General features: G+C 41.0%; 1 protein-coding gene across 2 annotated transcripts; it reads right to left on the reverse strand.

Annotated features, from left to right (window-relative positions):
- Nucleotides 1-451: 451 nt before the first annotated feature.
- Nucleotides 452-11,909, reverse strand: LOC136430389 (BLOC-3 complex member HPS1-like). Of its 2 annotated transcripts, none has more exons than XM_066420942.1 (16): nucleotides 11,697-11,909; nucleotides 11,102-11,248; nucleotides 10,730-10,851; nucleotides 10,460-10,568; nucleotides 8,508-8,659; nucleotides 8,125-8,275; nucleotides 7,670-7,735; nucleotides 4,936-5,112; nucleotides 4,404-4,574; nucleotides 3,987-4,163; nucleotides 3,578-3,684; nucleotides 3,183-3,383; nucleotides 2,605-2,743; nucleotides 2,228-2,341; nucleotides 1,808-1,887; nucleotides 452-1,631 (listed from the first exon to the last, which is right to left on the reverse strand). In XM_066420942.1, the coding sequence occupies exons 1-16, from the start codon at nucleotides 11,808-11,810 to the stop codon at nucleotides 1,454-1,456; spliced, it is 2,205 nt and encodes a 734-aa protein (XP_066277039.1). In that variant the 5' UTR covers nucleotides 11,811-11,909; the 3' UTR covers nucleotides 452-1,453. The 2 variants fall into 2 exon arrangements, with proteins under 2 accessions (XP_066277039.1, XP_066277038.1); XM_066420941.1 differs by having other exon boundaries at nucleotides 4,936-5,115.
- Nucleotides 11,910-13,052: the final 1,143 nt, after the last annotated feature.

A 13,052-nucleotide genomic window follows, 5' to 3' on the forward strand; every position in this document is an offset into this window, starting at 1 on the left:
ATGTAGATATTATAATTTTGATTGATTGTATGGTAACAAATGTTTAATTACTAAATAAAATATTAATAACATATTATTTACGGTCACGTTTTGTTGCGGTTCTAGGTCCAATCTGATTTGGCCGATCCCACTTCAGAAATGGGAGGGGTAAGGTGCGCGAATTTTGAATTTCCAAATCCTGAGCGAAACCATAATGGTTGTATCAAGGAGGTTAAAGCTCCTTGGTTGTATATGATATTATATATGAAAGTATTATATCCTTTTCTAAGTACATTTCCCGTCTGACTCCCAGACGTCAGAACGTTGACATAAAGAACAAGTTCACTTTTTGCTTGAAAGTTGTCTGGCTTGATTCTCTTTGGCATCTCAAGACAACTTTTAGAGAATGGACCAACTATGCATGTATTCTGGAAGTAGATGAAAATTTAGGCTATGAGTGAGAAATAACATGTAGCCTATAAAAACCTGACTTTATTTTTTTCATGAGTTCAAAGAACATCATTGTGAATTCAACCAACGAGAAGTCCTGAACAAGGTTTCAATCACACAAAAAGGCAGTTACTCATGCAACTGGATATGATTTTGACCATTTCCAAAATCATATCCGAATGCTTGAGTAACTGTTATCTTATTACCTGGATACCCAACTTTCATCGACGTATCAAGATTTCCATTGGATTGAAACTTCCTTAATAATGCAAAAAGTCATTGATACATTAACAAAATATCATATAATTTTTTTTAACAAATAACTTTTTTAATAACCTCTCCCCTTCTGCACTGTCTCTCATTCAATGATTGAAGTTCTTACATTACCCATACAACAGAATACTCAGCACTCTAGTCAACAGTAATGATTATAACATACATGTATGTAATCTCATTATTTTTTAATGCTTATTTTAAAAAGACAGGACAGGTCAAAGACTAGGCACAAAGGCTTTAGCATTATTTACACCTTACACTGAAATCAGAAATGCAACAATGTGAAACTGATTCCTTCATCTGCACATGAGTTAAGTAGAACCTAAGCTAGAAAATGTCTTGTGATGAAGGCTGTCAGACACTTGTAACTATGTACAAATAAAATATTTCCTTTTAAAGTTGCTTCAAGCAGCTTACACCCACCTACATGTATATCTGAGTGAACTGAAGGAAGTTGGAGTAAAAAATCCAGCTGAGATTATCGTGGCACCTATAGGCTTTGTCAAATAAAGTAGATATTGCACTGTTTCATTCAGATCCTTGCCATCAGCCACCTGTTGATTTTGGAGAAGTTGTTATTCTAAGGTTCCGTTGTTTTCACTATTTTGGCAATACATTCCTTTGGCATTTAAAGTAACTTGCCTTTTTATCAAAATGTCATATTACCAAGGGAAATTTACATTAGCGGTAGTATTGGTCTATTGGTCCTATTGCAACATTTTCAATCTCCATGACACATAGTACACTCTTATAATAGGCTGATGGGAGAGTGAGCCTCCCCTGATGTTTCCCATAACATGGCGGCCAGCTTCCGACAGTGTGAGGCCACAAACTCCGCTGGAACCACCCCGACGTGCATGCACATCAACTCATAACAGTTCACTGCACCCACTGGCATGGTGGGAAAGCACCTCGCACACAGGTCCCTGAAAAAACAAAAGGGAAATGAGAAATTGATTTGCATACATTCTATATATTAAAATACATATACACATTGCAGAATGTATCTGCTGCTATTTCTAGACTGTTAATTCTCTTTAAGTTTACAATTTTGATCTCCAGTAAGTGCATGTTTATAACACGTCAAGCAAAGTGTACCCACCTGTAATAGTGCCCTGCCAGGATGCCTGGAGGTGCTCCCTGTACCTGTTTCACTGGCTGCTGGGGTGACAGGGGGTTTCCCTGGACACAAAAAAAAATAACATTTTTATTCAAATCGTTATTAACCATTGCAAGGGCCCTAAAATTCTGAAATAAAGCAGCTGATTGCATAAATGCATCACCTCTAATGCCAATTTAGGCACTAGGGTTTGTAAACACTCTGCTTCATGCTGGGATAAAACTGTTACCACACCAATATAAATAAGCTCACCTGATTTGTTTTTTTCAAACATTTGGGTTTGTTTTGGGTCTCATTGTATTGTATGCAGCTGAATAGATGAAAATTTCAAGATAGAAATGTACCAACATTATCAGATGTCCTTCACTGATCTGAATGCCATTAGAAGTGAGCTAAACTTACTGAAGGGTCCTCAAACCATAGGAAGTAGGAGTAGCAGAAGTCTCCATCTCTCACAACAGAGGAGGTGAAGCTGTTCTGTAGGTAATGCTGCCACCGTCGTACCATTTCCCAAACCTAACAAGCATATGGAAGAAAGATAATTGTTGGTTTAATCAAGAAAACAAGATGACTTTATTGGGATATTGCAGTGTTGCCACTGATTCAGAATTAAAACCAATGTACAATAATCAAAACTATTTATGATATAGTTGGCACGTTTAAAAAACAGTATTAAAGACCAACTGGAGGCACACACTTCATCCTTGTAATTCAGAAGTGGAACTGCTGACTGCTGGACAACAGGACAATACTATTTTTAGAACATGGACAATCCTCACCTTAACTTTCAGCACTGCAGTGTGATCAAAGCTGCCAGGCTCGGGGTGAGTTGTTACGTTGATGGCCGGTGCAATGACCAGGTCCATGGACCGGTCTATGTACAGGAAGTGGATGAGGCCAGGGAAATCCTCCAGATACGTGGTCAGGGTTAATTAAGGAAATGTAAGAGTTGTCAGGGATTGCATTCAGAATTTCAGATGGTGAAGTAAAGCCAGTGGCCCGGTGTAAGAGGGAGCTTTAGGCATAAGCCCCAAGCGTCAAACCTCTGCACGTAAAAAAATCCAACACACTTATCGAGAAGAGAAGGGGTGATCCGGCATGCTTGCCCAAAAACGCAAGCCGTAGTGAAGCCACATTGCACTACCACTAGCTAATTGAAAAAGCATCATGCTTCACCTTTAAAGAAACTGTTAAAACACTGTTAAAACCTTGGGAATAGATCATCTCTGTGACAGTATCATTCAAAAAGGTGTACCAGATAGAGTCAAAGAGTGATGATCATACGTCACAATAAATACATGTACACTGGACTTGTTCCGGTCCAGTATCAGTTACCCAGTCTTGGTAAAAAGGATATGTAGTCATGGTAACATTCCTCTGAGCCTTGACTGACAGGTAGTCCTTGTAGTCACAGATCTTCTTGCTGACCAGCTCCTGCACGGTGTCCATGGTTTCTCTCTGCTTGTCCTCAGCTGCTTGTGGGGGCTTGTAGGTCAGGAACAGCAGCCGGAACAGCACCTTTAGTGTCCTGGTGAACTCTGACAGGGCTGTTTCCAACCTGGAATGTGTTTATGGTTATGATCTATAAACTTTCATGATCTTAATTAGAATTGAACATGCCTCCTTGTTTACATTTGTGACCTATATTCTAGCTTTTCTCTTTTGTGTCATACATGTTGATGCATTTTTAATAAGAATATAATCAATAAAGCCCCAAGCAACAACAAGAATGAGAAATTCGAAGACTCTCACCTTGGAGGGGGGTTGGCAGCAGTACTGTCCATGTATTCCAGCAGTCCACCTTTCCTGACTAAGTCCCATCTGTTCACCAGGTCCTTGTGCACACGCTCCAGGCCTCCCTGATAACAGTCAAGGCCACGACATCATTACTCCATAAAAAAAGGTAGCCTTTTGATGAATCACAGCAACCACTAATGCTCTAAATACATATGTACAAATGCTTTCCTTTAGCAGTTTTAAAGTATTCATCCTACATTTTCCAAAACACTAACTCCATTTGTTTAAAGTGATATCAACAAAACAACAATATCATTCACACAGTTCTACAGCTCTGTAAAGGTAATTATCTCCTGTAAAAGACTGCAAATAATTCGAAGTAGCAGCCTTAGTGACAACTCGTAACTTGAAATCTCATCCACACCTTCATCTTACGAGTTGCATCCAAGACCCGCTTGACGTTCCCCTCCAACACTTCCACAAGATTTCTCCCTTGGCCACCTTCCCGTGCAGAGCCTCCTTTTTTCCCCTGCATCATCTCCGTGGTGACCAGGGTCAACAGGCACTGACAGATATGCCCAGCTAGATGGCTCTTTGGGACCTGAGAGGGCAGAGGGACCTTCATTATGTATCCCTATATCTGTATCAGTATTAGTAAATGTTAAGTGTCAGACTTGATATGTATTTTTGGTAAGGTCAACAGCGGAACATGACTTTGAGATTAACTCTTCTTTGTCAGTCCATGGAATGTTTTCTATTGCACCATGCTTTCAGCAAATGCATAGACATTTGCCTAAAAAAAAATCATCTTCACCATATACACCACTCTGTGATGACTTACCTCGCTAACAATGACAAGCACAGTGCCAGGCATGATGGGTACACAGTGCAGCAGGTGTGGGGAGTGGGTACAGAGGGGGGTCTGGAGGAAGGCAGGCATGTGGAAATACTCCTGACTCCTCTCTGCTGTCTCATCCACAGCCTCCTCACAAGCAGACAACAGCAGAGGGTTCTGTACAAAGCACAAACCTGACACAGTAAGTAAAAACCTATTTCCATCTAGACATTTACAAGCCATCGGAGTCATGTGATGTGAGTACTGCCTGCTTGGAAGAAAAGGACATTTTGAAATAGCAAAAGGTTTTTCTTTGATCAACATGTTGCAGCTTGAAATGATTAACTGTCAATATACAGTGCAATTTTGTTCTGTATTGTGACAAATCTGTCACCTTTTTGCTTTGAATCTTTGTTGCTGCAAATTGGATGGAAAGCTGTTGCTATACTAGCCTGCAGTCATATATGTCTTGCTGGATTTGCAAACTGTCTAGGATAATAATAGATAGTTATGTCAAAGATATGATTGCATGTGTTACCTGTTCTGGTTGTGGTGCTCTATGGCTGGCTGGGGCTGGTTGATGGGGAGTGTAGAAACTGTCCTGGACAGCTGCTGGGGTGTGGAAACTGTCCTGTTCATGGGGGATGATGGGAGTGTGGAACATGTCCCTACTTGGCACAGGTAGTGGGCTGCTGTCCCCCTGACCCTCGGATTTCTCCTGTGTGATACGCAACAACAATACTTTCTTTATGAAACAAAGTTTAATGAAACAAAATGTTTTACTTCTCTTGTTTCTTCAACCAACCAATCATTACCACCAGAGACATGAAAACATAGTCATACAACAGCTTTGAAGCTCCAAGGTATTAGGTTCACAATTTACAGTTTCTCAATTTACAGGTCATTTTAGAGTGAGAATATTTAGTTTGCTAGCCAAAGCACAATATATGTTACTTAGGGACCATACCATATTACCGGGGGGAGGGGTGATGCGTTGGGGAGGGGAGGGTCATGGAAAATTTTTTTGAGGTGGGGGGGAGGGTCATGGAAAAAAAATCTGGGTTGGGGGGAGGGTCATGGACTTTTTTTTCGAATCCGTTGAATTGTTGTGCATAAACATTATGCTGTGGGCCGACAAACTGACGCTTTAAATAGCCCGCTATGCTGTCTTTTCACCCAGCGTAGCGGCGAAAAAATACATAACTACTGTAGTAAACATGACGAGGCACGCGTCCAGCACGCGTCTCCGCTGTTTCACAGGAAGCTATCCAGCTATATCAGCTCAAAGGGAGGTGCCAAATACTAAATTAGCACCCCGCCTTACCCCTCCGATATTACCTCGCAGCCCCTCCCACCCGGCAGCATCGCGCCAAAACGTAAACAGTAGCCGAGTACGCCTCTCTGTGACACATGCAAAATCAGCGGGGTGGGTCCCGGACTATTAGAACAGCCGTAAATGTATCTGACAAATTTCTGGAGCAAGGTTATGTCATTTTTTTCATCCAGAACAGTGAATTGATGCACAGAAAATTCATTTCTACCAAAGTAGGAAGATAAAGTTTCAACTAAATTGATAAGCTTCGCCATGATTGGGCCATTCGGCTGCTACAAATTTGTGGCGCCGCCCACGACTTTCCTTGTTCCCAGGGCCTTTTAGACTTTCTGGCGCCTTCGCCGACTGTCATCAAAGGCTGCCGACTGTCAATCAGCGGCATTTTCCTGGGAAAACACGTGAGTTGGAACTACGTGTGGCAGTCAACAGTGATTTTTTACATTCCTTGAACTTTCAGTTCCACGTTTTCTGTAAGCACAATCTGACGCAGAACAGCAGTCTCGGCTAGCTTCCTTCGGAGACTTCCTGGAACGGCGGCGTATATATTTGGGCAATCTAGGGGGGTGACGCAATTTCTAACCCGGGTCAAGGTTCTCTAAATTATGCCGGCAAAGGAACTTCCGCCGCCGAGAGATACGTTGCCGAGGGACGACCGCCTCGGCGGCGATTTTTCTGGAAACATGTCAGCATTTAAGCGTCTTATTTCGCACCGAAGAGAACTTCTGACAGCGACGATATTGTAGCGCTTCGCCTTCAGAGAAGACGGACACAGCCAAAAAACGGAAAACTGGTATCGACTATTGATATTTTTGAGTAGCTGAATAAACCAACGAGGTTGAAATCTCCTTGAATAAACCATTGATATTGAGTTTTTAGTTGTTTTTCACGGTTTCACCTTAACTTAAGTATTGTATGTCAAGGTCCTGTGGAGAATATAAGTTGATTGACTACCATGATTATCATAAATATGACCCTCAAAACTGAAAAGAAGCCTTCTGAATAGCCTAAAATGAAAGAGCTTCCGGGGGGCTTCGCCCCCTGGGTCCCCCCGACGGGGCTTTGCCCCTGGACCCCGTCGTCCGCCAAAAATCAATCTGAAACTCTTCTGTAGTTCTTTCAAATATAGAGATGTCATCAAACATACATTGTTTACCAGCAAAATTTGGGAAATAGCATTTCAATGGTTTTAGATTTTCCTGCGGGTGCATGTCGCGCCTCCCGCGGCGAACAATATGTCGCCCCCAAAAAATCAAGCTGTATTTCTTTTCACAATAGAGATGTCTATGTATATATCCCCTTGATTAAACTTAGCTTACTCTTCCAGCAAAATTTGTCCCTCATATAGCAGTTCAAAGGGTCCCGATTTCAAAATTTTCTCAGCTGTCTTGCCCCCTATAAAATTTGATTCTCTGCTGCCGCCTCTGGTACCGACAACCGCTGGTTCCTGGTTCTTGTTTTATAGCATGTGTCTGCTATCCCAAGTGGACGCCCGATGTCCATATAGTAGTTGTTTTATAAATGGGGGTCGTTTTTCTACCATTTTTACATGATACCTGTAGGGGGAGGGTCATGGAAAATTTTTTGGAGGTGGGGGGGGGGTCACTGAAAATTTTTTGGAGATGGGGGGAGGGTCATGGAAAATTTTTCTGACCGGACTTCCAGTGCACCACCCCTCCCCCCCGGTAAATATTGTATGGTCCCTTAGCAAACTACATGTATGTGAATCTGATATCAACTAAAATGGTTGCATTTCTAGAGGAGAAAAATTAACCATTTTCAATGACAGCTACATGTATATACAAATGTATATCGATATCTTCTGTCTAAAGAGACCACTGGCATCAACAGCAAAGTGGCTGATGAATGAGCACATTTTATCACTGTTTATATTAGTGCCTGGACAAACCTGATACACTAAACATGAGAATGAAATAGCAACCTGTTCTGTTTCCTCCACACTTGAGCTGGGACTGTAATATTCTGTTGAAGATGGAGTTGGGGAACGCTGTAGAAAAGGTCACAGACCACAAGTCATTGACAAAATGTAAAACGTAAACAACCTCTATTGAGTCTGCTATGCTGGATAGTGGAGTACATGTAGTTTTCAAACCAAACGTCTGATGAAAAAGTATCATTATATATAAATATATAACATACAAATGTACATGTACTTGTAAGATATGTATGACATCATTGACAAGAATATTTCACTTAGAAAGGCTGTTAGAAAGTTCTTAGAATATGCAAATTTGTACAGCCATCCCAGCTTTACTAATTTTCCTAGCTTTACTAATTTTCATCTTCAAATAGTTTTAAGAGATTGTAGATTCTAAAGCATGCAAAATAGCGCTTACTGAAAATGTTTAGATCCAGTGCACAATCAATCCATCATACCTCTGTAGTTACTCTCCTGACACTGAGTGGAGTAGAGGGGGTGTAAGTGAAGGACAGCAGTTCTTCCAGACTATCCCCTGTGGGAAACAACGTCCTCACCACCAGGGTGATGGCAAGGATGTCTGCAGCCTGGAGCTCACAGGCATTCCGACTGGAACACAGCGTGCGAAATCGTACAATTTAGGCCCTTTATTTTTTTGTAATTCATTTATTATATGTAAGGCCTAGAAAAATCAATGTTGTGTTTCCGATTACAGTTCTGAAAAAAACATGCATTATTTTGTACCTCTTGCCCCAATTTGTAAAATGATGAAACAGAAAAATGTCACTGCTAATGTAAACATTGATGTACAAGAAGGCTAGTCACTTTAATCATCTATTACCTTGAGTAGAGTGCAAGCAGCTTGGTGTTGACTAACAGGAGGGCGTGTACAGCATGCTTGTCTCCACCTGACCGTACCTTACTCAGGGCCTGTTCCAGCATGTTTATACAGGTCTCATTCAGAGCCTGGTTCACATTCAGCCTTTCTACAGCCTGCAAAACAAAATAGGGATGTGTATTTAGTGGATGACATCTTTTCCAACTAGAGTTCCACGAACACATTATCTTCGCCAAATAATCAAGGCTTATTGTATTAATATTTACATGCTTATCACCCCCTGCAAACTTGATCATACACCATACCGTTTGAAAGTTATGATGGGGGGGGGGGGAGAATGAGTCCAGTCTAGATAGGGATACAGGATCATTTGGTGGTACAGGACTATCATATGTGTATAGTGTGCTGATATATGTTATAACTGGTCATTAAAAAATTGAAAGTTATAATTAAATGGTACAGTCAATATATATGAATAGAATAAATCTTTATTCTATATCATACACATTTTGCAAGACATAGTACATGTTACTTTTCCATACGGTGCTAGGTAATACCTAGCAATGGTGCAGTTTTGGTGCAGTGTACTCTCTGAGCAGAGGAGTGGGTCCGGCTGGTTATTCACATGTTTTTAGGTGTTTTGTAAGGCTTTCTATTTTGTTCCCTTTCCGTTATGTCTCAACCCGTGTGTTGGACAAAAATGCCGAAACTGAACACTTTAAAAACCAACCGGACCCACACATCTGCTTGAATTGTAGTGAGACTGCCCCATTTGTTTATTTATGTACCCCATCTGTTTATTTATACTTCTAGGCAAGGCCTTCTGCTGGCCTGTTTCGGAAACCCTGTCACATGCCCCATTATGGAATGTAATGGATTTACAATTATCCTTACTTATTATGCAGATTAGCCCGTTTTCTATAATTAGACATTGATTGTGCAAAGCACCATCTGAGCTCTCTACATACAAAACTTCACGACAATCTCTTCACCCCTTCTCAAGTAATACGCGTCCGAATGTCAAAACAAAAACACCCACTGCAGTTCTGAACAAGCCGCTAGGGGGCCCAAACTTACAGAACTTACTTCTTGTGGCATGAACTATCTACCACACAAATATCATGACCATAGCACTTTCAGAAAATATGCCAGTAAATTTCGAAGCTCTGCTGCAGTACCTTAGGTACTCGCTAGAAGGCCGATTATCGAACTTGACCTTCCTGTCAGTAAACCCTACCCATCCACTAAATATCAAAAAGATCCATCAACAGCTTCTTGAGTTATGTTGTCCACAAGAAAATACACATCCACACAAAGCCCGCTGCAGTACTGACGGAAAATGCCAGGAGAACCATTTTTGAACTTGACCTCCGTTTCTACAACATCTACACACCTGCAAAAAATCATGAAGATCCATCAACGTTTCCGTCACTTTTTGTGCCTACATACAAACGCACGAAAATTAAAAGTCCGCTGCAGTACTGTTGAAAAACGCATGGTGGACCATTTTTGCACTTGACCTTCCTTTGCACAACCACTACACACCTACCAAAAATCATAAAGATTCATCAAAGGTTTCTTGAATTATGCTCTTGACATACATACAGACCCACCAAACAGCTGGCTCAACCGAAAACATAATCTACCCCGAGTACTATAGTACTCGGCGAAGATAATAATGTCACATCAGATCATGGTAAGAACTATGGTGTGGCTAAGAAAAATATTTTTAAAACTATGAAACAGTCATTGTGAGATTTATAATAACATTTCTGTACTTTTACTGCATGTAATTGTCTTGTGTTCATCCTGAAGGACAAACCATGAAAAGGATTGAAGAATACCAAAAAAGGAAATGAAAGACATAACGACCAATCCTGACCATGATGCCCCTTGTGCAAGTTTGGTACAGTACTACTTATGAAATATAATAGAAGAAAAACTGGTTGCCTAACCTCCACCAGGAAGCTCTGTTCTGTCGAGGCCAGGTGTGCCCAGGTGTTGATTAATCTACTCATGTACGACCAACGTTTCTTCCTGTCATGGGAGGAGTCTGGTCTCAGCCTGAAGGTATAAGAGTAGGGGACAAATTACACCCGGCTAAAATCCAGCTGATGGCTGAGGCATTGTTTCTCATTTTCACATGGACCCCCTCACACAAATGCACACACACACACACATGTATCCTCCCCTTCTAATTGATTATTATCGAAGCTAAGACTTACTCATCGATAACGGGCCCATAATGCACCCCTGCCAGCCTTCGGAAGACATACAGCTTTCTCTTCAGGAAGTCCTCTGACTCCGAGCCATCTCCACACACTGCTATGTACAGGTGCTCTCCAAACTGGTAGAAGGAAGAGAACAGTGTGATCATGAGTACGGTGAATGACAGAATTAGGTAAGTGAAGCTGTCAGCAACCAGAATTAATGTGGTAAGTAAAGATCAAAGGCTATTTTTTCAAGTTTAACATAAGGAGACTGCAAACACAGCAGCTATAACATTAGAATAGTAACCTTAAATGTATATACAAGTGACTTAACTAGGCAAGTAAACTAAATAGGTGTAACATTACCAGCTACTGTAAACAACTTACCTGTCTGAGCACAAACAGGAAGCCATTCTCACAGCTGATGGAACTGTAGGGGTTGTCCAACTCTGCTTTCAGGAAACGATGAGATGCCAGCAGCGGGGAGAAGAACTGCACCAGGGCATTCTGGTCCACTTCATCTAAAATCCCATTCTTCAAGGGAATCAAGGGGATTACTACCAATCTAAGGCATATGTTCAAGGAAATATATTTCAACTTTCAAGTGACAGAAATAATCGGGCAGGCTTCCCCAGAGTAAAAGTATAGAATGTCCTAAGATGCCCAAGCTTTGCTTATTTCTTTCTTTTTGCTGTTGATGTCCTTTGGTAATCTCATTATATACTAGTAGTCACAGAGGCTCCCACTTCAAATACCAAACGTTACTATTCTGTTACTTATGTACCGGTTTATGCTGTATATTACAGCATACTGCACCATGTATAATACAAATATTTGTAAATGCCATTAGTATTTCACAGGTATCCATCACCATGGCTGCTACATTCAGACGACAGACTTGTACATAATTTTTTGTTGTGGTACTACATAATTTTTGTATGTCCAGGTTCAGACCGCCCCCCTCCCACACATGCAAAGTTACCTGTTCTGCAATCCCTTCTCTCGCTCCAAGACGGTTGATGTGTGTGGTGAACTCAGCGTCTCCCCAGAAGAACACGATATCTGGCAAAGGGTTTATAACAACGAGTCCCTTCATTCTTCTCACGATAAGGGACGTGCTGTCATTTCTCAGGATGACAAGGACTTTGTTTTGTTACTCGGCAGCCATGTTGTTGATCATGTGATCAGAAAGTATGTGATCATAAGTCATGTGACATGTGATCCAGACAGCACGTGTGACCAGCCTCGGAGGGATAAAATTAAAAATCAATTCAGCTGACTTTTTGGAAGTTTTTGTAATGCGTCTTTTGTTCATATCATATTATAGATAAGCCTATAACTACCAAAGGAAAATTATTTGAACCATTGCATAATGGTCTAGCGCTAGCGCTAGATCCATCTCATTTAGCCCAGAAAAAGTGCCGAAATGCAGAAATAAACTCACGAGGAAACTTGCCATGAGACATTTTAGGCAACTTTTTATTTAAGACTGATCCTTTGCATCTAACGTTATATATAAATGTTACCATATTGCCGATTCCACATCAACATTAAAGTTGTTGTTACGCTCTTGGTTGGCTATGTCAGTACCGCATCATGGAAGCAATATAACTGTTAACGTTACATCACAATGGGATCATCGATATATCATCATGTAAGGATGTTTTGTCTTTGAGGTCTTGGAGTTCCTCAACTTTGGTGATTCTTCAGGGCGGAATGAAAAGACTGAGTTTGTTTGTGACAGAAAAACAGTTGTAGAACTTAGTGTGTTATATTTTATGCTTGTGAAATGCTAACAGTCCAGCTATCACCTCGTATCTTCATAGTTCGGTATTAGGGCATACCTTTTGTGATGGACCATTTTTTACGCACAAGTACGAAAAACGAAGTTCCGCGTGCCGTTACGCTAGTGCAAAGCCCTAAAGATATGATAAATACGCGAAGCTTTGATTCCAGTTATAAGTATATTACAAGATTGAAGCCCATGTTACATGCGTTTAGCGTCACCAAGGAGATATTAAACCGCCTTGTTGTCACACACACACCTTTACAAAAGGACTACACGTTGCTTAGAACATGTCCTGTTATGAAACGTTTTGAAAAACAATAACTTTAAGTCTAGGGTAGCCATGGTTATATGTCTACAATGTACACATGGTCATTTGGTCACTGCTATGAAGCTCTTGATAATTAATGAAATATGGTAGAAGATTGTTTTAACTTTTGCTTTGATGCTTTTAACCTCTGCCTTGATGCTTTGAAACAAAGAAGCCAGTAGATCATGGCTCCCGGGATTCGGACCCACGCCGAAACCGGGCAGCCAGATCACAGGCACGCA

Source organism: Branchiostoma lanceolatum, chromosome 3, assembly GCF_035083965.1.
Source record: "Branchiostoma lanceolatum isolate klBraLanc5 chromosome 3, klBraLanc5.hap2, whole genome shotgun sequence".
Classification (NCBI taxonomy): Eukaryota; Metazoa; Chordata; class Leptocardii; order Amphioxiformes; family Branchiostomatidae; genus Branchiostoma; species Branchiostoma lanceolatum.